This window comes from Genypterus blacodes, unplaced genomic scaffold (assembly GCF_046128005.1).
Source record: "Genypterus blacodes isolate CSIRO-AG114 ecotype Tasmania unplaced genomic scaffold, CSIRO-AGI_Gbla_v1 ptg000053l_1, whole genome shotgun sequence".
NCBI lineage: Eukaryota > Metazoa > Chordata > Actinopteri > Ophidiiformes > Ophidiidae > Genypterus > Genypterus blacodes.
In genome coordinates, this window is record NW_027466865.1 from 1,330,445 (window position 1) to 1,357,896 (window position 27,452).

The 27,452-nt window shown below is 43.1% G+C and overlaps 1 protein-coding gene across 1 annotated transcript; it reads right to left on the reverse strand.

The window, feature by feature from the left end:
* Window positions 1-60: 60 nt before the first annotated feature.
* coro1ca (coronin, actin binding protein, 1Ca) lies at window positions 61-24,911 on the reverse strand. Its single transcript, XM_076150769.1, has 11 exons — window positions 24,760-24,911; window positions 14,634-14,836; window positions 5,627-5,749; window positions 4,671-4,800; window positions 4,346-4,527; window positions 3,908-4,027; window positions 3,602-3,706; window positions 3,378-3,523; window positions 3,078-3,135; window positions 2,722-2,961; window positions 61-1,983 (listed from the first exon to the last, which is right to left on the reverse strand). The coding sequence occupies exons 2-11, from the start codon at window positions 14,832-14,834 to the stop codon at window positions 1,864-1,866; spliced, it is 1,425 nt and encodes a 474-aa protein (XP_076006884.1). The 5' UTR covers window positions 14,835-14,836; window positions 24,760-24,911; the 3' UTR covers window positions 61-1,863.
* Between the last annotated feature and the right edge of the window lie 2,541 nt (window positions 24,912-27,452).

Sequence of the window (27,452 nt, forward strand, 5' to 3'; positions counted from 1 at the left end):
TCCTCAACTCCTTGCTTGTGCCAACATTGCTATTAAAAATCCACACTATGGAAGTTTGACTAATACCCATACTGTTGTGGAGAGTATCAAAGTGTGCGAGCGCTTACTATGAGATACTCGGGGAAAGCTCCTGACAAACTCAACCACAAATGCTGCCCAGTGTCCTTTGGGATGGGATTGGAGGACAAATTGAGGTCATCCAGGTGGCTTACACAGCTTGTAGACAGAGTCCATTGATCAGTATAGCATGTTAACGGGATGTTAAACACAGGCACCTATCAAATCTAAGCCTATCAAACTACTCACGCACTCCCTTACAAACACTTCCATGGTCACCTCTATGGCACTTTCAGGTCTTTACAGTGGTAACAAATATTAAAGGCAAACAACAGATTGAACCATTACCCGTCTCACCGTCCCTCGGGGATACAATAAAAACTAAAATCTCAAGGAAGCGGAGCCGGAAGGTCCGTCAGCTCAGCTTTTACTGGACCCAGCCACCGCTTCCTCGATTTACAAATTGATTAAACTGATCTGAGGGATCTGAGAAAGAACCATTTAAAATCCAAGATGTGGTAGTGCTAAGAGGGATATAAGCACAGCTGGAACAAGAAACAGGCGAAACAAGAAACCCAACTACACAATTCATTGAACTTATAGGCAAGTGTTGGACATTCTACTGTGAGTCCATTTCCTAACCAACCCCCACAAGAAACAAAGCTGGAACATCTTCACCACAGACACACAAAATGCCAAAGACGCGAGGGCACATGTCTGCCCACACTGACAGCCTTCAAAATTCAATCGGGAATGTTTTGGACACGACCTCGCACGGAGTGAGATTATTCCACGTGATTTCATATTCATTCCTGCAAAATAATACCACGACACTTTGAGCGCTCAGTGTGTAGCAGAACACATGCCCACGGACACAAACATTGAGGGTGGTGGCCGGACCTCTCGCAACATCGGTTCGAAAAGACATTTTGTGCAGAAATGCTGGAGAAGCGGAGTATTGGTTTGTACAAGGAGAGCACGTAGATGTCACTGACAACCAGCCACTACCGGTTGTGTTTACAGAGAGGAAATGCACTGCAGTAAGTCCACAGTGTGTTTTGTTAGAGTGCCATTGATAGGAATGCATGTTTTCAACTACAATTGTTTCAGCTGGAATGACTAGAAGGGAATGTTGTAGGAATACGTGTGTGTGTAGCTTCAGCAGACGGCTAGAATTGTCATTTAGTGAGTGTCTGTGAGAGTGAGGGCTGCAGACTGTGGCAGCTCAGTGTTACTGCACACTGCAAATCAAGTCAAAATTCCGCTGAAATTCCTCTCCTTGCATAACCATAACCAGTTTCACCATTGGCATGTTGAATCTTCCCATTAAGAGAGAAAGAATACTGTCAAAGACGTGTAAACAAAAATCTAAATTTGGCAACAGAATATATTGGGCACAGGGACATGAAATACTGACACCTATTTAAAAATCATTTGGGCATAGAGTGAACGGGGCTTCTTCACATTACTATTTTCTGGACCATATTTCTAAAACAACAAAAAATGTGTTAGACAGATGGTCGTAAGTGTAAGTAGACAACATCAAAATGAATGACACGGAATAAAAAGGAAAACAGTTCTTTTGTCGACAAAAAGTAAGAATTTGGTGAACGTTGCCGCTCGTGCTTCTCATTCCACCTGTGTTAACTGAGTGTTAGGGGCTGGCTAAGAAAAAGTTTGTCTGGAATGTTGCTAGGGATCGTTGCTAGGCAGGCCTCAGACGTCATTGATATTGGCAGTGACTGGTCCCGCCCACCCCCCAGCCAATGGAACGTCCTGAATTGTAGTGGGTTGGGTAAAGGGTCCTTAAATGGCAATTTTGGACATCTGCTCTTCAAGTTTGATGATTCGCTTCTCTTGACTGCTGACCAGATCCTTGAGGGATTTGATTTCTTTCAAGATCTCCTCCAGCTTGTCTTCAGATTTCTGCGGTAAAAAGGCACAAGATATGTCTATGATAAACTGATAACACACACACCTACAGCCACATTTATCACCATCAGTATCTTTGTGCAAAGGTAAACGAAAATGTCGTTCCCCAAAGACACTACCAAGAGTCTGGACGGTTCATGCCATGTGGCAGGCCCTGGTGTTCTGAGGGGTTAATGCTCCACCAGCAGGCTGCTCTGGAGCCCAGTGGGCCGTGATTACAGGCTAGAGCTGCGCGGAGACAGATGCATGGGTTGGGTCCAGGGGCGGAGTGGCTGTGTTGTGGGCGAGGTGCGGCAGGACGCCCAGCAGCAGGCACCCGGAGCAGCAGCAACGGACCCAAGTTTGTGGGTCAGAGTGGGCTGAACAACATCTACAACATCTACAAACCACCTCATGAAGTCAGCCAGCAGCCTGCCATGGTTCTTTTTACGTAAATATACAATCTGTCTTCCAAACACTGAATGCTACATAGAGACACGGCCAGCAGGGAGCAGAGGTAATGACAGAGAGAGGAGGAAAGAAATTAAGCTGGATGTCACAAGCAGAATCAGAGGTATGTTGGTGTCTAGTGAATCCATAAATAAAAATAAAAGTGCTGGGAGTAAAATATCCTGTCTCTGTAGCGACCCCTACTGATGGAATACGACTTGGGCTACATTTGTCACTGCTGCACATTGAGTCAGATCATTAGTACCTGCCAGCAGTACATTGAGAGTCACTCCACAAACTTACAATTGATGGTGTCGGAGAGGCAGACTTGTTGGCAGGGGTTGTTTTCTCTGTGTCCTTGGGGACCTTGTTCGAATGAGGCCTTCTGACCACCTTCAGGTCGCGGTTTTTGCCCGGGACGTAGCCGTTTCTGAGGGAGATGAGAATGGGATCCCCGTTCTTGCCCTCGAACCACTCGTCAGCTTCCACAGCAGGGTCCGGTCCAGCTGTGTCTGGGTACAGGTCATCCTGGAACAAGTCCGACTGAAGGGGAGGAACAGAGTGACAGCTGTTAGGGTAACACTGTCTGAGACACAGCCTGAGATTCAACCAACTGATTCAAGACCGAGAGTGTGAAGTTGCCATTAAAGAGGGCTCACCTTTCTAGGAACGGTCATGATGATGGGCTCACACTTCCTTTCCTGCAGCTTAAAGAACCTTTTAACCAAATAGAATCAAATTAGAAACCAAATTCACACTGATTTTCACAATTCAGAAAATGTTTACACAAGAGAATCAACACATGCAAAGAATTTTAGGGTTTATGCCATGAATAAATACCTCCACCTAGAGGTGAAGCTAAGAATTACACACTAAAAATGGTTGCCGAAATAGACAGAGAATGCAATTTATTGTAGCTATCATGGCCAAGGACATACCATTCACCTTGCTAAACCTACCTAGAAATTTCACACTTATTCACATCAAGGCCTCTCTTGGGCATGTAGCCCATCCCCCGCTGGGGCTCCTTTGTGGTGAAAGTTGAGAGGTAGTGGACAAACGGAGCCTCGTCTGTGATCTCGAAGTAGCGGATGCTGCTATCACCCTGTCAAACACCCAAGAAATACTGTCACAGAAATCCAAAGAGTATATTGCTTAATGGTTGTGCATTGACATTTATTACCTTTCCACAAAGGTAGACCACATTGGTATCTGGGTCATAGAAGGGCAACAGCACTCCGTTGCTGGTGTCCATCTCATGAACAGTAATGGGCTCTTCCATGTTATCCTACAAATGAAGCACAAGGATTAATCACACATAAGGAATCATGAATCCCCGAGGTTATGAGTCTGAAAAAGGAGGAAGTGATCATTAGCTCAGATGTTACAGTGGTTATAGCAGTAGAGTTTCTTTCACTGCAATGAACAAAGGTTTAATCTTAATTTGTTATACTGGTGTAGTACGGTCACCATAGGAGAAGCTGCTCACCATGTTCCACAGGGCCAGCTGCCTCTCACTCATGCGGCTGAAACCTGTTGTGAAGATGTTCCCGTTAGCCAGGAAAATGGCCCTCGTGGGTCGAGCACCGTCGTGTGCCTTCTCCCTCTCCTGTAAGGCAGTTTGAAGGTCAACACAACGCTTGTGCTGTCAAGTCACAACTGCCAAAACCACAAGCATCAAGGATTTCTTGTTTTCTTTCCAGGGAAAGACTGTACCTCCATATCGGAGGGACTTAAGCCAGTTCAATTGAGCTCTTATCATAGAGTTTACAGTACATTTTCATTTTGACGTATTATCGTTATCTTTTGTCGTCTTTTACACATTCAAGGTTTCCCTTTGTGTTAGATGAAATTTGAAAAACTGTGTAAAAGTGTTCCCTCACTGTTTCCTCATTAATTTGAAGGTGACAACTTGGTGAGAACTCACAGCAACAATCTTTTCCTCGCGGGGGTCGATGACACGTATGGCCTTGTCCTTGCAGGCAGTGCAGATGAGGCTGCCATTACGGTTCCAGCTCACACTGTAAATGACATCAGGATGCATGTCCTCCAGGGTGATCATGGCCTCACTTGTGCTCACATTCCAAATGATGATCTGGTTGTCGCAACCTGGTAAAAGCACAATGTTTAACAGAGCATGAATGCAGATCCAGTATGCCGCCTTGATGAAAACACACATTGAAGTATCACATAGGCTGGTGACAACAGGATTTCTGAGACTGTATGTTGTAGAGCAGAGAGAAGGCTCTTACCCGCACTGAGCAGGACGTCGCGTGCTGTGGGGTGCCATGCGATGATGCCCACCCGCTTGGAGTGGCCCTGCAGCACCACCACCGGCTCAGACATGGCGGTGACCAGGCCATTCTCAGGGATCTGCCACACCTATCCAACATATGAACACATTCAAGTATAAAGATAGAAAACAGCCTGAATTTCACTAAATAATAAATTAATAAATAACAAATTAAATAACAATTGTGGAATCTGGAAACCATTTATTAAAGTGTGTTCAAAATGAACCTTCGCCAAATGGCAGTTACTCAAAACAATCTGATGGGGGCAGCAGTGACTTAGAATGCAGTAGTAAATTACAGCAGATGATTTACTGACAGTGTAAGCATTGTTATTATCATAACTGAGCATTGCTAATTCATTGACAATGAAGACTTCAAAAGTTGGGAGATAGGGGATTTGACAACCCAACACACCAGTAGCTTGGAGTGACTGTTGCTCCAGGGTCGACACACATGACACATGACACATGCATCATTGCTTAAGGAAGAATGACTAGACACCATTAAGAAGAGAAATGTCATTGGAAACAGAAAGCCAGTAATGGTGCCTCTGATCATTTCCTGACTAATCTCTGCAAACATTAAATAAAAACTACACTGATTCAGGCTCTGTTTAACAGAAAGATAACCCTTTCAGGTGAGGAAGTGGCCATAACATACCCAAATAGGCAACATACACTGATCCCCCTTTCATAAACCAAATAAGGACATATGAAGGAAAGTACAGCAACAGCCTCAAACAGTGACCTCAGCCCAATAAAAACAGCTAAACCACTCCCAGCTCTGATTTGGACAACACATATTTGAGCCTAATCTAATCCAGAGGGTATGGCCTGCACCAATCCCTGGCTCCCAGGATTCATTGTGATTGTCTGTATTCTGAGACGAGGTTTGGAAGGTGCAGAGAAACTTACCATCACTGTGCAGTCCTCTGAGCCACTAGCAATGACATTATCATTGTGGGGGCACCAGTCAATGTCCAACACAGGGCCTGTGTGACCACACACGGTGGGGTAAGACTTGTCAATGCGTCCGGTCTGTAAAGACAAACGGCACAGAGTAATGAGATTAGCCTGGACCTGTGCAAAGGACGTCATCCGTGCTGCAGGAACACACACACAATCTAAAAATGGGGAAGGGGAAAATGTGGGTTTTGTTAGTCAGAGTTAAATTTGTTATATCACATTTATCACTCCTAAGATTTCCCCCCCCAGTCCGTATTGTGTATGTATCCGTTTGGGTTGAACTGCACAAATATCTGCACAAGGAACGAGGCTCGTTTTTGTCATCGGCTTTAACGTTGCACCCCGGCTGAGAGCAGAAGGCTGAATCCCACTAAACCTCAGGCCAGTGCTGCGGACATGCCAAAATTAAATTTCAGTCTTATTACACGGCCTCTTAAGAAATTACAACAAGATTAATCACCCGAGGCTAAAGTCTGAGATTCATCCGCCTGACTTTGTCCCTACATCCCTGAGCCAGAACAGGGCGAGGGCGGTTATGTGTATGATACAGAAGTATGTGGAGATTAGATTTAGCCACTATTGGAACACACATAGTAATTAAAGAATGATGTGGTGACATCATTAAGCATTTGCTGGCATACAATTTCTGTATACTTTACTTCAATGCACACACAGAGAGAGAGAGAGAGATAGGGAGAACACATAGGACCCTCCATACAAATATCTGTTGTTTCTCTAGAATATGTCTGCAATTGGATTTGAACTCCTGCGAGCAAGGAGCATCAGGTGATCCTCCTTCATGGTGTTTGAGCAAACTCATTCCACAGTGGACGGGGTGCCTGAGACACACCCTATTCTTTGCTGTTGACTCCAAGCACCACCGCAGGTCTGGACAGATGATGTCACCTACTGTGGAAAGAGTCCGGCCACTGCAGCCCTATTTAAAGCATAATGGCTTCCTAATAGAAAAAAAGAACAGTCACTGCCCACAGCTATTCTGTCATTATACAGGGAACAGTGCAAAAACTGTATCGCTCAGCTGTTATTGTCAAAGTTTCATGAGGAAGAAGGAATCACTGATCCAAACAGACCCAATCAAGTACACTGGACAATCCTGCAAAGTCACACAGTGAGCTATAGGTTCATGCTGACAGTATGTTCTGAACTAAATCAAATTTGGCGTGTCCACACAGGCAAAATGGTCTGGTCTGTCTGTGCAAGCTGGTCAGCTGAACTTTAAATTGAACTCTACTTGAAATTGTCTCTTGTTCACCAATCCAAAACACAGTCAAGAATGGAATTAGATTCAGCATTATACACGTCCTCTGGGACAGAGTTACCTGCTGTTTTAAAGACACTGTGAGTTGATAAGAAGAAGAAACCCCGAGTTCATTTCGAGCACACCGTTAGTAGATGTATCTGTATGTGAGTCAGTCACAACAGAACACAAGAGAAGAGTGTGCGAGTGTGTAGAAAATAACGGTCATGTAAAGTTGTCACAGGGGAAAGTCTGAGATTCATCCGCCTGATTTTGTCATTACATCACTGAGCCAAAACAAGGCTCGGGGGTTATTTGTGTACAACACTGAAGTATGCCGAAATGTATCCATATTGGACCACACGTAATAATTAAGGATCGGGAATGCAGTGGTGACATCACTAAGCACTTGATAGCATACATTTACTGTGTAGTATTACACAGCTCCTTACTTTAACTTAGAAAGAGTGAACTGTGCTATTTAACTGTTCAATCCTTACTGTCATTTTCCTTTTCCCCCCTGAAACCGATGGAGCAGATCCTGCTCACTATGACTGTTCTGGAGAAAGTTTGAATGGAACCATTTTAATGTGTACTCTGTGGTTGAATACACTTCAGTAGGGTTTTAATACAGTAGGTTGAGGTGGAGAGACAGCACGTTGGTCTACCCTTTGGACGGTTCAGGATATGAGCGCTATTCAGGATTTCCATCGGAGTCATTTCTCTGCCACAGGGGAACTTCATGCCAGCTGCCATGACATCTGCAGTGGTGTGTTTGCTATCACCAAGGAACATGACTCACATCTCAAGGGTCTGTCCATATTTGGTGAGACTAAATACAAGCTTTAGCTTACTTGGTCAAATCAGGCCTATGATGGCTGTATAGTTTTACAAGTCGTAGTAAGACCCAAGACGGTATAAAAACACCTGACTGCCGAGCTGTGACACATACGCCAACTCCCAATTTGAACGATTAAAGTCCAGCTTGTGAGACTAAACAGTGAGAAAGAAAAAAAACCAAACACAAACCTCGCCCTCTCTTGAACACACCTTGAACATCAAGTAACATGACTCATATCTATATCTACAATATGTGACATTATCTGGTATGAGTCACCTGACACAACCTTTAAATAGGAGGTGGGTGGATGTAATGTCTGATGCATTACTGATTTCCCAAAGCGGCTAGCAGAAGGATGTAGAGCAGGAAGGACACGGAGGGATGAGCAGGTGCAGCAACTAAATACTTTAAACCTGAAATAAACAACATCGCTGACAATCTGCAACAGTACTTGTGGTTCATGAATGAAATAAAGGAGTGTGTGTGACCTGGGTGGGCCAACATACGAGATTATCACTGTTGATCGTAAAAGCACAGCTGCGCCTTAGAAAAAAAGCACAAAACATGGGAATCAATGAAAATGTCATCTACACCTAATGATATAAGATTATTAAGAACATTATTGCTCTCTAGCCCATACATTAGACCACAACAATTTCAACATTCATGTCTTTTATGCACAAATACAATCTATTCTCCAACTTCACTGCCCCTACATTTTAGTTCTTTCTCTTCATTGCCAAAATAAGAATTTCTTAAAAAAGATACAGTATGTGTCTGTGTTTTACAAAACACACCACGTAACTTGTCTTAATGCACAACAGACAAACGCACAATGTGTGCAAGAATAATCAGTCCAACATTGAGTCTGGTATTTCCCGCTGATGAAGGCTGTTCTCACAGACGTCTGCTCGACAGAGCCCGCCAAGATTAAGACCATGTGCCCTACAGGGGCCGATCGCTGCGGAGACCTCAAGGCTCTGAGTGTTTGACACTTGTAAACACGTCTCATACTTAACGCCATTTCAGACCTGCTAGAAAACATGTACGGTACCCTTAATATTCACCTATTTCTAATCATCCACTTCACATGAGACTGAAAATATAGCCAGAAAAATGTTGACTTTTACAGTTGGCTGGTGTTAATGAACCGTGCAGCTCAGTGGCACTGCAGCTAAGCTCTGAAGTCTGACCTCCTGGTCAACCTGAGCAGAGCGAAGCAGGTTAGGGCAGAGCAGAGAAGCGTTCTGGCCACAGGCAGACACTTCAGCAGAGAGCTCGGCGTTCTTTACATTCCACACCTCTGTCCAGGCAGCTCTGGTATGGCTATGACTAATGAGAGCAGAGGGGCTGCCAGGGTGTCAAATATTGCACCCTTGGAGGTGTTAATGGTGTCTGTGTCTTATTTACACAATTAAGGATTCCATCAGTTTGAAGTGGATCTTGCCTCAAGTCTACTAGCAGGAGCTGATAACATAAAAATGACTCTATCCAATTCCCACTCACTTCACTCTTCACTGTATAGCATCACTGAGTTCTGCTACTTCATACTTCATAGTTTTTACAAATACAAAACCTATGCATACATTCTGTGACAGTAAGATGGAGAACTAGCAGATCAGGGTGATACTGTACGCAAGTGACCAGTGCAGTCAATGCAATATTTTAAAGTAAGCTAATGTTTAACAGTCTGTCCATCACACTTTCAAAAGCTACAAACTACTAACAAAGGGTTAAAACCAGCAAGGCAACGTGACCTGTGATCATCACCAAAGCAACACACCTAGAGGAGATGTCAATGTAAGATTAGGGACTGAAGGAGTGAGGCAACTGTGATCAGGTAAAGAGAAAATAACAGCTTCAGTGAAACACACACACCAACAGAGGCGACTCTCTCAGCAATCAGATACCTAACATGTCCATAACTACAATACAGAAATTTTATCCCTCGAAAAGAATGCCTTACGCCAAGAGCACAACCAGTTGCATAGCAACCAGTAAGGCTACACAAAATAAGAGTGAATCACACAGCTGAAGATACAATGCACATAACTACAACACTGAAGAAAAGATGATGGAAATGGAGCACATTCCAAAAAGCCAAGAGTGAGCCCTCTTTTCATTCACACAAGGACGGCACACTTCCTTCCCTTGGAGCCCAACATGTGATTCACACATGCACACCACTCAAAGGTCTTCCATGCATGCTGGCCAGTGCTGCTTACGGCTCCATGGAAATTTCCACTTTTACAAATCACTTCATCTGCACGGTCGTGACAAACAGCCGAGGCTGTAGTGGCAGCAGTGTTGTCAAACCCGGAACTTTGGCCTATGATTTACAACCTCAATGACAGGGGAGGGACAACACAGCGCAGCACACAACAGGCTGATTGTGTGACAACCTAGAGATACTACAGCCACACTATAGATGAAATGCAGTGCATCTCTCTGGTACGTGGTGATTGCAAAATGTCTATTTAATGGAGCAATTGAGGATTTACCAACAGTGTCAGCTCATTCCTGAGACGAGCCCAGCATTTCCGAACACGCTCCAGACAGGTTGCTCAATTGCCATTATGAAATGTTTGGAGCTGCTGAAATTGTAAGGATCATTTCTTGTCAATATAAAATTGCAGTATAATTAAGTCATCATTTGCCAATAGACTACTCAAAGACAAGGTGTTTCCCTTCAGGCTAAAGGGATCATTAGTTGTGGTATTTGTTCACAGCCGATGACACAGGTAGAGCCCAGAGTGATTAGTATGCAAATATTGTTGTCCTATTTACTTCTGACCCGTCCTGCTGTAATGAAGAAAATTCCCCTCCTGCTTGATATGGTGTATCTTATCACAATCTTATCAAGGTCAATATCTTATCTTGCCTCTATTAAAATAGGTTTCGTAAAAAAAACAAAAGTGCTAAAGGTTCCCGTTATCTATCTTCATGCCGTTTCTTTGGAAAAGATCCTAAGCAGTGGTTGCTGCAGGGACCTAAAAATACATCTGCATTCTTTTGTGCATGTATGAACTTGGCTAGCTACTATGCAGCTAACACAGAGCAGATCTACAGGATACAGAGTCATCACATTCAACCATGGCCTAAAAAAAACACACAGATCTATTGTCTGGTCAGCGTAACCGTCCTTGCAGTCAAGCCCCTTTTCCTGTCTCCATACCTTCCTTGTCTTTAGTGTACGCTGGGGTGCAGTCCAGACCCCGCAATTATTTGACAAACTAATAAATGACCATTGATATTATAAGGCAACCATTATCATTATATATAGAAATACGTATGTTGCTATTGCTTTAGGACACAGTGAGACAGCGAGCATGTATGTGACAGAGACAACATTTACTTCAAAACCAGTTCTGGCAGCTCTTCCTATTTCGGCCTATCCCAGAATTCACATGTCTACCGGCACTGCATGAAGCAACCAATGGCAGGACAGGGAGGAAATGGTCTTGGAACGCTGTCAGGCAGGGAGCAGTGAATGACCATATATGGTAAAATCTGCAGTCAGCAGAGTGAGCGGCAGAAAGTGGCAAAGGCAGAGGCAACTAAGCAGTATAGAGGTTTTAGAGCACAATATGACCAACGTATAAGGAAAGACCCCTTACACCCAGCATGGCCACTGTGTTACTTGTGTGTGGAGAGGAGAGCACAGCTTCACTTGCAGCCAAACCAGTGGATGAGAGAAATTATGTGCTTCTCCCAGCACACATACACACACACACACACACACACACACACACACACACAGAGATTGCTATGAATGGGGGACTGAGGGAGAGAATCCAAATCAAACACACTCCAAATGTGATTGTGTTTCTATACAAAGTGTTTGAAGCTTATTTGCCCTTTACACTAGGCAACACACAGTTTGTGTATCATGTGTATGTGTACAATCCATCTAATAAACAAATGGTGAAACAGTTTTCACAGTGACTTAAGACAAGCGCTCTGAACAGAGACAAAAATATGTGGACGGCTTGAGAGGCACAACAGACACCGAGGAGAGTATAACAATGTCATGCTTAGAGCGATCAAATAGGGGATGTACGTATGGAAAAGGTATATAAATCACAACTGTGCTATGGCAGACCGAGGGAGAGGAATTATCAGGAGTGTTTCACTGCACACTTGCTGCATTCATTCCCACAGCTTCCTTCATATGGAAATCAGGGAATAAATTAGCGGGCATCCAGCTAAGAAAAGAGAATGGAAGGAGACCGAAAGCATGAGGAAAGGGGATGACGTGTTCATCTGGACATCAGATGACCTCTCTACAAATCCCCAGTTTCTGACAGGAGGAAGCAACAATACGCAGGGCTGTGCTGAGTCACGCTGTCCTGCCGCACTAACCTCACGCTTCTCAGTCACACAAAGAGAAGACTCCACTGGTTGACTACTCATATAGAAGACACTCAGATCTGGGGTCACGTTACAGATCCTTGCCATCAACCTCTGCTCTGAATGTCCAGATGCATAAATGGGACAAAAAAAGGGGGACACCTCAACAAGCCAAAACATCTTTACAAGGCCTTTGGACATTTCAACATGAACATTCTTCCATTTTTAGTAATACTGAAACAAAGGCAGTGCATTTTCATATGGCTTATTTGTGAAGGGGGGAAGGGGCATCACACTTTTACCTCCCCCCCCCAGCCAGAGTGTGGTCACGACAAAGGGCTGGGCTGGGAATAAGCACGGGACAAAGGCCCCCCGAGCAGCTGGTTCCCCATACAGACTCGGACCAGCACAGCATGGCAGATGGGTTAGCCAGCCAGATGCACCCTCACATTAGGGATGGATGGGGAGGAAAGGGTGGGGGGGGGGGAGTTGAGAGCTTGCAACAAAAATTTAATGAGACCCAAATAAATCAAAGCTTCCTTGCGATCAGGTAGAGATCTAGCAACAGAAAAGGGCTGAGTGTGAGGCAGAGTCTCAGTACAAGGGCAATGATCCATGGAAAAAGCAGAGTGATTCCCTGGCTTACAACTGAGTAATGCCCATCAGAGGCAACAATACTGGTTTATTTATTTAATCAATATTTAATGTATTAAAAATGTCATGCTGTCTGCAGGAACAGACTGACCCCATGTAGGAGAACTGAACAACCTGCTGAAGCTATCTGGAGATTTCCATGAACCTGCGTTGCTCATAAAAGATTCATTCGAGCATAGCAAAGGCAAACTTCAGTGAAAACCACACAAATAATTCACACAATGCCCCAAAGTTAAGCTCTGAAAAGTCATGATAAGCAGTAAAATTTCAATGTGGAAACATCCACAGGGAATCATGTTCATAATGTGAAAATTATAACTATTCTGAATAATTTCCTACATTTTGTGATTTAAACAGATGCTCTTGCTTATTTTTTTTTACAGCTTTCAGAAATTCTACTTGTGGTATACAGTCATAATATACACACATACATACACAAACAGCATACTTCAGAGGTAAAATGGAATTCCCCATTCATCAAATGCACCGACTGTTAAGAAGAAGGAAATACTCTATCTCGGCCATTAGTGTACGTCACGCCTGCCAGCGTATATGTGGGTAGATCTAAAAGCTAAAATAAAGAGAGCTTTTTTCAAATCTCTCACTTAAGGAAATTGCTCGGGCTTTGATCTCCACAGTAAGATCTCAGTCTCCCTCAACTTTTAATTTAGTGTTGAAAGCACACTTTGTTCCGTAGACACACCATTACTGTACTGCAACATGGCAGAAGGAGGGCAGCTCATTGAATGTACAGACACAGAGGGGGGGGGGCATGAAGAGTGTGAAGCCAGTCCAGTTCCCAGTCCACTTCCACTACATGCTCTGTATTGAATGAGGCGCTGAGAGGCCTGAGCTGTGTGATGACAGGCCAGAGGATCCAGTGCCCCATGCCAGAGCCTTCTCAGATGACACGTTTGTATACGGGTGTGCACTAATTACAGGCCCAGGTTGAGTATGTCAACAGTGTTGCAGTACTTAATGTCACTCTGAGTGTCAGGACCTGCCACTGCACCCTGGCTGGGACGGCTAAACCACTGGACTCCATAACGCCCCCAAAGGGCTTCTGCAGGGACATGCCAGAGCCCCTGATGGATTCAACGAGTCTCCATCTATTACGCCATAATTAGGCCGATCATGACAGTGGGGTCAGAAGAGGAGGGGGCAAGTATTCGTGCAGCTAACATGTTTACGATTAAACACTCGTCCACCACTCGCCTACACCGAGAGCAATTGTAGTTGGAGTGGAGCAATTCAGAGCCCTTATATGGAGGCAAGGATCAGAGAGACTGTTCACTCTGGGGCTTTGGTGTGGTTTCTGTTGCAACATGCGGGTGTGTGAAACGGCCCTCTGGCAAATGTCAATCCTGAGGTACATTGAGTCAGCAGGCCTGCATGTAATGGAAATTTGTGTTTACAGTCAACAAAGAATGAGCAAATACGCCGTTACTGACAACAAGCACAGAGGTAACATTTGCACCATAACTCTCTCTCTTCCTTTTATGGACAATGTTTACAGACGCGTCAGTCCAAATAAAATCTCTTTCTTTCATTATCTTCATTCGATTACTGACCATAAGAAGATGGAAGAAGATTTTCCCCTCTAAAATGATCCCTACAGAATATGATATTCTTACCATCATCATCTGGAACTCCACTATTGAGAGACTTTTGAGGTTTGCTTTACATCATTACTTTTCATTGCACTATTTTCTACATACAGCATCTAGTTTATCCATATCTAGATATAGTCAATGGCAAATTATCTTAACAGGTATTTGTGGATGTTGTTTTATTTAACTGAATTCAATTTATTAAACGCACACTGTCGTATCACAATTGGACCTCAAACTTACCTTTTGCTGAGGGAGAACCAGGAAAGCTCCGCCCCCGCTGGCCTCAATAATAATGGCAACAAATTTGGGGTTAACTGCACAGAAGGAGCTGTCCCATGTGACTCTGGACACCCGGATATCATCGTAGCATTGGTCATTCTTCACCGCCTGGCCAAAGACATGACGGAACTTGCTCTGTCGTACAACTCGTCTCGACGTCATATCTGTGGGAGCAGAACAGGGAGGAAGATTTAGCGTTAGTTGGCAAATTAAATGTAGACCATTCATGGCACAGGTAACGTAAACGATGAGACAACGAGTATGTGCACTACAGTTTAGACATAAACATAGATAGGTCTGCCCTACTTTAGAACTTGTGACTTTAGTAGGGCAGACCTGAGACCATGTCAGCTTTTTTACAGAACACATTTCCTTTGTAGGCGTGTTTGTTCAAGGTTGTGTTTTGTGAAAATACACACAACCTGTAGCAAACAGGTGCTCTGGTGGCTATCCCTTAGCAAACTGTAACCTGAAGGTTCCTGGATGCGTTCATGTTTACTACCAAGAATATGTACAGAACTAAGGTCCGGAATGAGTAAAACGATGGAACTGGAATGAACTTTTTCTACATAATGTGCACTCCTGAATCTGAACATCTGCACTGATGTGACTCGAGAGACACATTTCATATTTGATTTTAATTATCTGCAATCACCAGTGTGCCCACTGAAGCTGAAAATCACTTGAAGCAGAGAAAACAAACAACTACAGTTCAAAATTACAATCTATTTCGTAAAGGAAAACAATTGTCCTTTATAAACATTTCATCATAGTAATGTATTCATAGAATAAACAAAGCCTCACAGGGAGAAAGTTAAATTAATTTTTCTACCATTAACGCCCCTTGTACTTGTCTCGCGATATTGCTGTATTCATAGTGAATCCAGCATCATTATCTGTGTCAAGTGTGAAATATGTCCCAATAATGCCCAGCCTGAGCAACATCTGTAAATGATTCCACTTTAGTCCAAAGGAAACACATTTATCACCCATATTAGAGTTCCTTCACAGGCATGATCATAAGCAGTGTGTCTTCCCTCCCTTATTCAATTTAAAAATGGCTGCAAAGTGTGCCATATTTGAATGGAATTATGCAAAGGTAGAGAGGGAATATGGCAACACAACAAACATGCATGATTTGTTTCCATGTTACCTGTACCAAATATTACACGAAACACTGAAAGAACTCTTTGGCTGTGGTATATTTCCAAAGGAAAATAGACAAATCCTTCAGCTGAACATTTTGCCAAAACAAGAATTTGCTGGCAGGCACGAGAACTTTGGGAAAACAGGCATTTCAAAAGCAACAAGTCCTGCTGCTCAACTTGTAATAACAAACCACTTCCAAAGATAATGGAAACCTGTCCAAATTGAGATTGATGACCAGAGCGGGAATCTAACCTGCGACTTAGGAGAATGCAAAAGCTCCTCGCTGGGCGTTGTTTTGTGATGCTCCAATCGTTCCTGGGCCGTTTTGACAGGACATGACAACATTCCTTAGTCAGGTTTACACATGAAAGCACAGCGTACGCAAATGAGAGCGTGTGTCAGAGTGTATGAGAGGGTGAGCGGCATGTTTCCGGCAGCACAGGAGATTCAGCTGAAGCAGGAAGCTCTTCCTGTAGACATGTGGGAGGCTACTAATCTTCCAACTCACCCTTAAAGAGATCAAATGATTCCCAAGCCAATTATTTTTACAATCTCCACAGTCAAGGTCAAAGTCTCAAATAAAAAGTTTCAGTGATTGATGCATTTATTGGGCCTTTCTAATACCATATATTGTAACAACTCAATGCTACCAATCCTCTCATAAACAGAGCAGTGTGGTACTACATTTCCAGCTAGAGTCAAATCCCGACTTTCTGTGCTTGCCGATTCCTCTTAACAGGGCTTGGACACAACAATAGCTTTTTTACATTAAGGTGGCAAGAGATAATATTCTTTAGTTGAGTGACAGCCAGAAAATGCGCAAGAAGCAACCAGGATGATTTTGTGGACATCTTCGCTATCATACAGTATCACTAAACTTGGTTGGAACACAATCTACATGTGAACAGACATAAATACACATAAATCAGCTATTTTTATCTGACCTTTGCAAACCCTCAATGGTCTTTATGCAGCTTGGTCCAATGCTGAAGCTTGGAAAATAACAGGACACTGGTTTTAATCTTTAATTATTTAAAAGGGATTATAGCATATTTCCTGCATGTACTGACAACCCTACATAGGTTGTTAAATACACACTTCAGCCTCATCTGTAATGTTAAAACAACTGCATTGGTCCTGTATAACGAGTAGAAATCTCATTATGGTTATACCTATAACCTTTACCAAAACGTTTGCTTGAGAAAGATGAAACAAGACGGCATTTAGGAAGGAGGGGAACTTAACTATTTCCTCATGATTTTGTCTGTTTATCAATCCTGGGATTTTCCAAACCGTTGCATGAGGCAGTGGAGAAAAACCTGCCAAATCAAAACCCCAAAACAGATAGTGACACAAAAGATCAGCCAGCTTGGACCCATCACACCGCCTTGTTAAGACAGACCACCAAGAAGAACACAAAGTTTCCTCTTAGTGGCGTCTGATGTGTATCAAACAATCCGATTTGACCAAATTTTCCTTTTCCGCAGATTCTGTCTTAACAATGCAGTGTCAAAAACATTACCAGTGTGGCCATATTTAGCCCATTTCCACTCACAATTCTTAAGTTAGTGATGGAAATTCTGTCCAACAATGATGTGCCCGACCACACATCAAGTCCAAAAATAAGTAAATAAATCAAAGAAAGAAAGAAAGATTATATGAAAGAAAGAAAAGAGGGAAGGGAAACTTTGTTGTCAGGAGAACTAAATGCAACTCCTCCAACAGCACATTCATTCAGTCATTCCTTTAGAAAGAATTCAGCTCTTTCTTCCACCGGATAAGCGACTCTTTGCTAATCTAGAAACGGGATTCTTTTGAGAAACTGTTTTACAAGTTTACAGTACATGTTAAATATATAGAAGTATTGAAGGGTAAGGGTAAGTTGACTGTTGGCTACAGTAAATGGACCATTTGAGCCCTGTCCTTACTGGTTATTTAACATATTCATAGGTTGTCGATTATTTACACATAGGTTGTGATCAAAGTAAAAAGTAACTAATGACACCTCTAATAATTTATTCAGGAGTGGAAAAAGAATTAACTGACCAGTCTTCCTCTGATGTAGCAAAGGGCCAATATAGGCCATATATGTGGCTGGCTAGTCATTATCTATGCTTGTCAAACTTCGGCCCGGGCCAACGTTTTGACCTCGGCGCACAACCAGAAGAGGTAGCACAAGTTACAACTCCTCTGCATGCCTGCAACAGTAGAATGCCTAATGGCTTTTTTAGCAGGCCTCACTACAAGCTCCTTATTTCCTTTAGCTTTACAGGTCTCCAAAAAGTTCAATGAGTCACAACAGCAACATTAAGGCAAAAGGCCAGCGTGGCAAAAAAAAAAAAAGAATGCAGCACAGTACCAGTAGAAAATGTCTACTCAAACACACCCCATGTTCACTTTGATCTCTATCCGGTAATTCCTGCTTGTTTAGTAACAGTGACATGCTGCTTAGCAACATTATAGTAATACTAGCCAAGGAAAGAAACATTATATTTAATGGGAAGGCATACCCAGAAACATAAACTTTTAATGGTGCTTATCATGTCAAAAAGGCAAACACCTGTTAAACTAATTTCGTATCTGCAGGTTTAGGGAAAAAACAGCTCGTTTAGCAAAGCCAGTCAATATTTGTAAGCTTAGGGTTCCCGGAAGGATTTTAGCATGAAAAATAACCATTGACATTACACTGGGCCTACCAGACCGATCATCCAACTCTGAGAAAACTGCAGGGGTGTATTTAAATGATGAGGGTGAGGATGTTAATGAGCAGAGTTGTGTTGGAGCTGTGTAGGAGAGGAGTAGGCTCTACATGTGACGGGTGCAAAGACAAAAGCAGAACAATTCCCACAATACCATTTTAATGAGAATTCTTAACAGTGGCCAGTGTGAACTATGCTGCTACCACACTGCCAGGGCCATCGGTTCTGTTCATCTCTAACTGAACTGCACATTGTTTTTTGTAGACGAGCTTCATGTGTTGTTGGGTTGTAACAATAGTTATGTACCTCAACGAAACAATCCCTGCGTTTCTGAGGTCAACGTGGGCTCACACAAACGCCCCCGTCACACCATCCTCATCTCTACCATGTGCTGCAACCAAGACTGCTGACCAAGCACTCTGACAGCAACAACTACTAAACATTTCTGAAAGTAAAAAGTGTCACAATCCCTGTTTATGTGAAGCACACAAATAAGAAATTAAACTAAAATATCACTAGCTGATATGCATTACCACACACATTTCACAAAGTGCTTGTTGGTCAACAGGTTGCAAAATGTTGGTTAAAGACAGTCAATAAAACAATTACAAATCATTAGGAGATAACAAATAAGTTGCACAGTTATTCACAGTTGTTGTGAAATGGGTGTTATCTGTACCGAGAAACCCATAAACAGGTGGGGTCCTGGTGCATGGAGATAAAGGAGAACCAAGAACAACAGTGAGTGCAAAAAAAAAAATCAATCCGAAAGGAGATTTCATTTGGTTTATGCAAAAAAGCAACTGGCTTTTAGCACCAAAGTAATAAAGATTAAGTCATAAATTGCTCCATTGATTGTGTAACCTAGATACTGAATCCGCTATGCAGAAGGTTTGGCTATACCAGTATGCACATGTCAGATTTCATCTGGTGAGGCTGCAGCTGATTATGCAACAGTGGGGCTTGGAGAGCGAGCATGTCTGGTCCTGTGTATCCTGACAGAGTTCAGCCTGTTTCCTGTTCAAAACTTCTGCACCCTCAGTACAGCTACCAGTGCAGATTCAGCGGCGAATCATGTGCGCTACATGTATCCCAGGAGCCTTGCATCTGCACATTAGACCAGTGTTAGTTGTAGTAGGGGAGTGCTGGATCTGGGCTCAAGACTAAAGAATCAAATCCCAATGCTGATAACGTGTCCCAACACAGACTTGGCATCAAACACAATCACCAGAGCTACACATATTTTCAGCATGACCATGAATTCGTAGTGTTTACTTAAGACCACCTGGTTGGTTAACAGTAGACAAATAATATGTGAGGAGAACATCACAAGTTGGGATTTTAAATACAATGATTTAAATGTTCAGTCAGAAGGTCAGATATACTGTAGATCATAGAGGGAGACACATCCTGAGGGAAGAATACTGTGATGACCAGAAACACTCTCCTGGGACCTGGGCTCACAAGACCAGTGTGAACTCAGACAAAAAGACCTCACGAGCCCATGGGGCACATGTGAAGAAAGGACTTGTGTGTCTAATGGGCCCGAGCCACCAAAGCTGACCTTGACGTGCAGAGACAGAAGGGGTCAGACCAGAGAGCCTGAGGAAATGACCAACGAGAAATGGGACCAGTGTGACATGGTCTTACTCATCGTTCTCTACAGTGCATTCCACATCTGTCACCACTGACCATTCTGCAGGCGAAAAGTGGGTCTCTTGTAATGATTAGCCTGACACACATTAAGGCTACAAATGTAAATGGTCCCATATTTGCCCAGCTTTGTGGAAGAGACTGGAAAACTGAAAGTGCCAACGGTGTCTGTCATTAGACCAATCCTACACCGACTACAATAAGGACTTGAAGTGATAAGGGAAGAGTTTAGATCATCATACTTATGAAGTTGGGATGGGTTCACCACTCACCTATACCTCACGATGGAAAGCACAGGCTTTCCAGGAAACTAAAGGGGGAATTGTTTTACTCGTACACGAGACAGATACAGAAGGGGCACAAGTGTGAAAATGCAGCAAAGGCTGCTACTGTGTTTTAAGGTGCAAGTAAAGATGCTGACAGCCTGCTAGTAAACCAGCTGGTTTGTTATTGATTGAGCTCGGGGCCGATGACACAACACCACCCTTGTAATAAAACTAAAGAAAGAAATGGCTGTTCACAGACGGGTCAGAAGTCAAGAGTGTGTGTTCAGTTACTTTTAAGAAGTAACTCTGGCCAACAGCTATTTTTAAAACTAGCTGTTGGACTATTCTGTCTTTAAAATACCAAAGAATAATGACAAACATTACAAAACTGTTACAAAAGTGTCAATGTAAAAAAAGGAGAATAAATTAAACTTTGGGAGTGAAGCAAAATTAAGGGAAACACAATACAAATATTCATATTCTACAGTGACTTTGTACACAAGCATAGCAGCCATTAATGATGACAGCCTTTTCCCCCTGTTTGCCAGCCATATCAGCCAGTCACTACGACTCAGTGCTCTCCATACACTGGCCGTCTTTCGCCTTTTGTCACTGAGGCCGCATGAGACGCCATCCAAATCCCCTTCCTGTAACCTAGGCCACGCACCGCCATTGTAATCAGATTCCAGCTACATTCCACTGCTTTTTGAAACAATGAGATAAGGTGCCGTGTTTTCACCTCTCCACCCCCCAGTGACTGTGCAGCCTTTACTCTGCTTAATTCAAAATACTGGTTGAACACAATACAATTATGCGGTGGTGTGAGAATGGAATGTTGAAGTTTTTTACACTTGGTAGAGTGGGAAAGTGTTGCAGACGCACGGACAGACAAAAGCCATCACCAGATCTAATCAAACTCAGTAATCTGGGAAAAGACGGTGGATGCCTCTCAACAGTGTGTAGCGCGTTTGATGTTGACCAATCGAATGATTCCAACATTGCTAGGCCAAGGTGAAGGAGCTGCCCTCGTCATTCCTCAAACCCAAACAGATTTAGCCTAAATATTGTTGCTTGGAGTCAAGATTTGAATGAGACCATTTTGTGTGTGTGTGTATGCAAGTAGAAGAGATGCTTTTGTATCTAAAAAGCGTCTTCCAAAGTCTTCCCGTACCTCTCTAGTAAAACCACTCTGGCTCAAAATGAACAAACTGTGAAATATGACGCTATGTCATATAAATATGAGCTAAAAAACATCCTCTTCCTGGTGAACGAGCTTCCCCTCCCCCAGCGAACAACACATGACCTACTGCTTCAATTCAGCAGATGTTGGCAGCTGTGGGTGGGAGAGACCAATGGAAGAAAATACTTCTCGTCTTTGCATCTGTCTGGGTTGCTAAATTCGAAAAACACACATAAATGGAGGTTGGAGAAAATTAAGGAAGGCTATCCAAACTTCATCTGTGATGTCAATTCCAGACAAGCCTCAAGTAAATATTTTTGATTTGGTTTGTAACTTTATCACAACAGAAAGAGAAGCGATTCTGAATATAGACAAAATTAACATATTTAACAGCTTATTGTGGTTTAACAAATCGAGGGCTGATTATTACTCAACAGTAAAGTGCAACGTACTGTAATTAGGAAAAGGTAATTCTGTTTACAAGTTGTATTTGCATGTTTGTGTTTCCGCTTCGTAAACCAGTAACAGCAACGCTGATCTGACGCACGTGATCCTCCAGGTACATGCAAACAACCCCTGGCTACGCTGAGCACGTCATAATACTCTCTGTACTACGGTCCTGCAGGATAGCAATCTGAAAATCTAAGCATATTCAAGCTGTAGTATTTGAGGAACAACGATCCTGGCAGAACATTTTCTCGAAATGCGGACCGAGATAACATCTTACACTGACAAGAGCTGACAAACACACACACAAGGTATGGCAAACATGTTAAAACAGGAATGCCATGGCTGAATCCAGTCAAGATGTCAAGTCAAAACGCTGGTGGAATATTCACTTTTTTCCTCAGATGATGATTATTCAAGCAGACTGAAAAACCCTTAAGTAGATAAATATCGCAATTGAAGCTACAATACATTCTGATCATTGATAACCAGGACATTGCTTAGTCTACAAAAAACAATCCAATCCAATATGTTATCAGCAATTACATTCATCAAACATGTTGCAGTGCTGAAAACAACTGGATACCAAGGCACACTAGTGAATCATGGCGTGAAAATGGGTTATGCAATGGTACAAGGCAAACGTATACGCTACCACTGAGGTTGAATATTAGATATATTACATTTAAAACATATTTGATCCTCCTTCATATGTTTAAAAGACACAACAGGGTTTATGTCCACATCACCATGCCTTGCTGGAGTGTTTATGAACCACACTCCCTCGCATCTCACGCTTAATTTCCCCGTTTCCTGGCCCACTTCCTCTCTGAGCTCAGCCATAGGAGGTCAGGCTATGCAAAGCTAAAGAGCTTGCCAGGCAGCACGACCAGAAGCACCACTGCAGGGCGGCTGGGAGGAAACCCTTAGGTTGGTCCTTCACCTGCTCGGCATAGCACTGCGAGTCTGGGCGAGGGAACTCCCACGACTCCAAAGCTCATTACACACAGGAGCGAATAACCTAGTTAGAAACGGGGGGCAAAATGTGCAAATCACATTGCCCTTTTGGCACACTTACCATGGACGTTACAAATCAAGCTGCACTATTGTCATAAGTGACCAAATGAGCCAGTGTTGGCATGCACACATACACACACACACACACACAGGGGTCAGAGAGCAGTCTATTTGTATCACCACCCGCCCAGTAAAACTGAAGTGCAGAGGCGAGGGGAAGGAGTACGTTTTAGATTTATTGATTTCTTTAACTTTTTAATTCAATGAATTCAAAATCTAGGGCTTTCCCATGAGTATTTCAGTGTAACATTTGCTGCATCTCTGATGCGTGAGGTTTCCTATTTTCAACAATACATGTATAATACACTCAATAATTAACAACAGCAATCTAATCAAAATAGATCGTCTATGGTGCAACGTCTTCTGATTTAGTTGTCTGATCCCACACATTACATCTGTATTCACTTCATTATGAAATGCATTTAGTGCAGTCTGGTTTGAAAATGCTGCAATCCACTGTCACACAATAGTGTGATTTACTGTGAACTGCACAACCCAAGAGGCATCAACTGGCTGTTAATACAGTACAAAAATGAATGGAAAACAAGGCTAGTCTGGAATATGAGGAAATTATTTTAATCTAAATTTCAGCTACAATCTCTAACGGTAATGTTAAGTTTGCAGTGCTGTGCTTTAGATATTGATTTTCCAGGTTAATGGGTTAAAAAACAGACCCTTCCTGAAATTAATATTTCATATTTTGCTCCTAAGTGCTGCAATAAGAAGCAGCAGCTCTCACCACAATGCAGCAGTGCTCTTTGGGTGCAAATGCCACCGAGCATAGCAGGTTTCCTTATTAACTGACCCTCAAGCTAAACGTGCAGAGCATGTTATGTCACCTGCACAGGTTCTGAATCATTTCATCACGACAATTCCCCACGTGTTACGTCCAAACACGCAAGCCGGGTAGGGCTAATGGGAGCCTCTCACACACAGCAATCCATGCAGCGGTGTGCAGGAGGTTTTCGGACTGTGACCCTTCTCCATATGCTCTCTATACCACTGTGTTACTGGGTCAAATACAAACCCTGGCAGCTGGATGAAAAATCATATTAATGTTTATTAGTATTAGATCTGGATCAAAATGGATATGGCCAAACACATGCTTATCTTGTTGAATTGCCTGACCAAAGCCTATAAGCTCGGTGAATTATTCTCCCTCCGTGTGTGAAGCCCACATTAAGAGAAGAGGCCAGGGGACAGGGCGCGGTTGTACCTCCGTGTATCCGCCTATGTGGATCTATCGGAGATAAGTTTTCCTTCCGCACTATCGTCAGCTACCCCACCCCGCGGGATACAACATGACATTTCATTCAACGACCTGCCAGCGAAAGCAAACCAAGAAAAATCTCGACTGGAAGCACTGAAACCTTCGCTCGGGGACTTAGAAAGAATTTGTTCTGCATTGCCGGATAGCCAGTGTAGCAGGCTAGCGCTCGGTTTGCTGAATAAGAGCCAATTCACACAGCGGACTATCCTGTTTCATTTTAGCTAGCGCGTGCACTTTCCTGTCTGGATGGCCGAGATGGTGGGTAAACCCGGAGCTTTGGGAATGAATTCGTGGAAATTACAACAACCTGGCAGCTTCCAAACAGAGCACGTAGGCCGTTACGTACCTTTTTTGAGAGGAAACTGAGAGTTATTCCTGAAAGCTGAATGATATAAGTGAAGCCAAAGCTTTTCCTAGATGGTCCCTCGCCTGCCGGAGCCGCTGCCAAGCTGACACAGCTCGCTCTGTGTGCTCTTTCCCCACTCGGCCCTTAACCCCGCCCCTCCCTTGGCATGGCGATTCCGGTGTGGAGCAGTGGAGGATGATCGACAGACAAACTAACCAATCACTGCAAAGGGCGGAGCCAAGTGAAGTCGCGTCACGCTCCCTCGCGTCAGGAGCGCTGTCACCATATTCTGTCCGTGTTTATTATTTATTAATGTGCAAATCTTGACCAAATACGCGTTTGTCCTATATTCAATCTCTCCCCACCCGTGATACAAACAGCTTCGGTTGCGTGCAAGCATCTGACCGCAGTTTGTATAAGGGCCTTAAAAAGAAGCTATTATGTTGTATATTATTATTATGGATTGTATTTGTGTCGCCCTTTCATTGCAACTGATTACATTTTGCCATTGTTGTTTTTGAAAATCAATATCATTATATCATTTGCGCACTTTTAATTCTACTGCACTTAGAACAACTAAATTATTCAAGACGTGTCATGATAAATAGTCAGCCTTTCTTGATGTTTGCATGTGTGCGTGTGTTGATTGTGATTGATCATGATTAAATTTCTCCGTCATAAATATCCGTCCATAAATCAAAGCGTGCGCAATGGTTGAATGTCTCCATCCATTTACATTTTTCTTTCAGAAATACAACCTTCAAGTACCGCCTCTATAGCATATTAAAATAATACTGGGAAATTAGTATATTTCGGTTGGATATTAGTTAATATTATATATATAATATTTATCATATAAAAATATATCATGTAAATTCTGCTATAGAACAAAATGTATCACAGGGGCTTTGTAACGCCACAAGATGGCGTTAGTTCACAAATCCATGTGACTTCAGACAAAAGAAAATTGCTGTATTCTGTCATTCAGTCTGCCATCCAATTTAGCACTCCTTCAGTTCTTTAAATGGGGATTGATTCACTATATTTTGCTGACGTAATATGACTTTAATTAATTCATGTCATCCTATACATACATACATCCATTACACACAGCACTGCTCCCAGTATCTCCTCATTGTAACGTACTGCATAAGATGCTGTAGTCTATATTTGAATACTCTTACCTTTTCTCACTGAAGGCTTCCTCTCTAGTGCCTTATCTTGGGATTTCTGAGCCGAGTCAAAAGCCGCCTTCATCTGTGCCACCTTCACAGAATGGCCTGGCTCAGAGTCCCCATCAGCTCTGCCTTCAGGTGGCCTTGGTCGATCCTGCTGCTGCAGCTTTTCGTGCAGCTGAATGTTCTCCTTTATGAGATCAGAGAGAGGCCTAGATTTAGGACTGCTCTGGGATTTGTCTCTTAGTGTTACACTGTCATTCCTCTCCTTGGAAGTTTTTTTGTCAGCTTTGCCCTGTGTCATATTTTCAGCATTACGTGTCGTGTCGTGCTGGCTTTCTTCTGAGCTATCCAAACCCAAGCCTGGTCGTGAAGCAGACTGATCATCTGAGTTTGGAGAGTCACACACTTGAGGTGCATTTGTTTTCTTATTCTCATTGTTCATCTGTAGTGATTGGCTCACAGTACTGGTATCGATCTTCTTATCGGTAAGCAAAGAGCATATCCCTGCAATCTGGCCATGCTTCTGCTTTGGTGGAGACTTTGCATCAGTGACAGTGATTGGAGACACTGAGGAAGGTGCAGATTCCTCAGCAATCACGCAGCTCACTTCACATGACATTCTTTCATCTGAAACAGCTGATTGCAGGTCCTCTGAGGGGAGTGTTTCTGAGGAAGCCGTGTTAATCTCTAACTCCTCCTTCATGGGAGCATCTGCTGAGCTGATGTCTCGCCCTGAAGTCTGACTGACAACATCACAACAAGGTGATACTCTCATTGATGCATCATACGTATTTCCAGTGACTCCAGGCCGGAAACGATGTAAATCTGAAGCTTTACCAGCAGCGATGTCAGTCTGTTTCATAACCAGGTTCTTCCCGTGATGATCTTCTGCTTCAAGGTTTGGCTCAGTTGTTTCCTCTGTTAAACTTGAACTGGAGGGCCCAGTCATCTCGTCAGGGTTTATCTCTGCAGCTGCATCCATTTTGTCCATCTTGTTGACATCAACCTCTCTTATTTTTGACAAAGCTGGGATGGCCTCAGCTCTATTTCTCCTCAGTAGCTTCTGCAAAATAGAACTGGTTTCAACAGGCAAGACTTTAGCCGATGCTGGAAGATAAGAGGGCATCTCTGTATTTGAATCTGTTTCTCTTACATGTAAAGCAGTCTCCTCCTTAAGCTTGTGGGCGGCGAGAGGAGATTCAGTTTGGGTGGTGCAGTCCTTATCATTTTGTACAGCTCCTGCTGTTTGAACAGTGAACCTCACTGACTCCCTTTGTACACGAGTGTCTGTGACCTTTGGTTTTCTTGAGTAGTCATTCAAATGTGGCTTTATCTCATCCAAATATTTTCTTTCCTGAGCATGTGTGAGTGCTTCCTCTGATGTATTATTCTTTGCTCTCTCTTTTGCAGGACTACAGTCAAAGGTATCCCTCATGCCCAATAAAGACTCCTTCTTCAGACTGTTTTTCAGAGGAGGTGGGTATTGAGCTGTAGGCGGGTACCTCTTTTCACTCA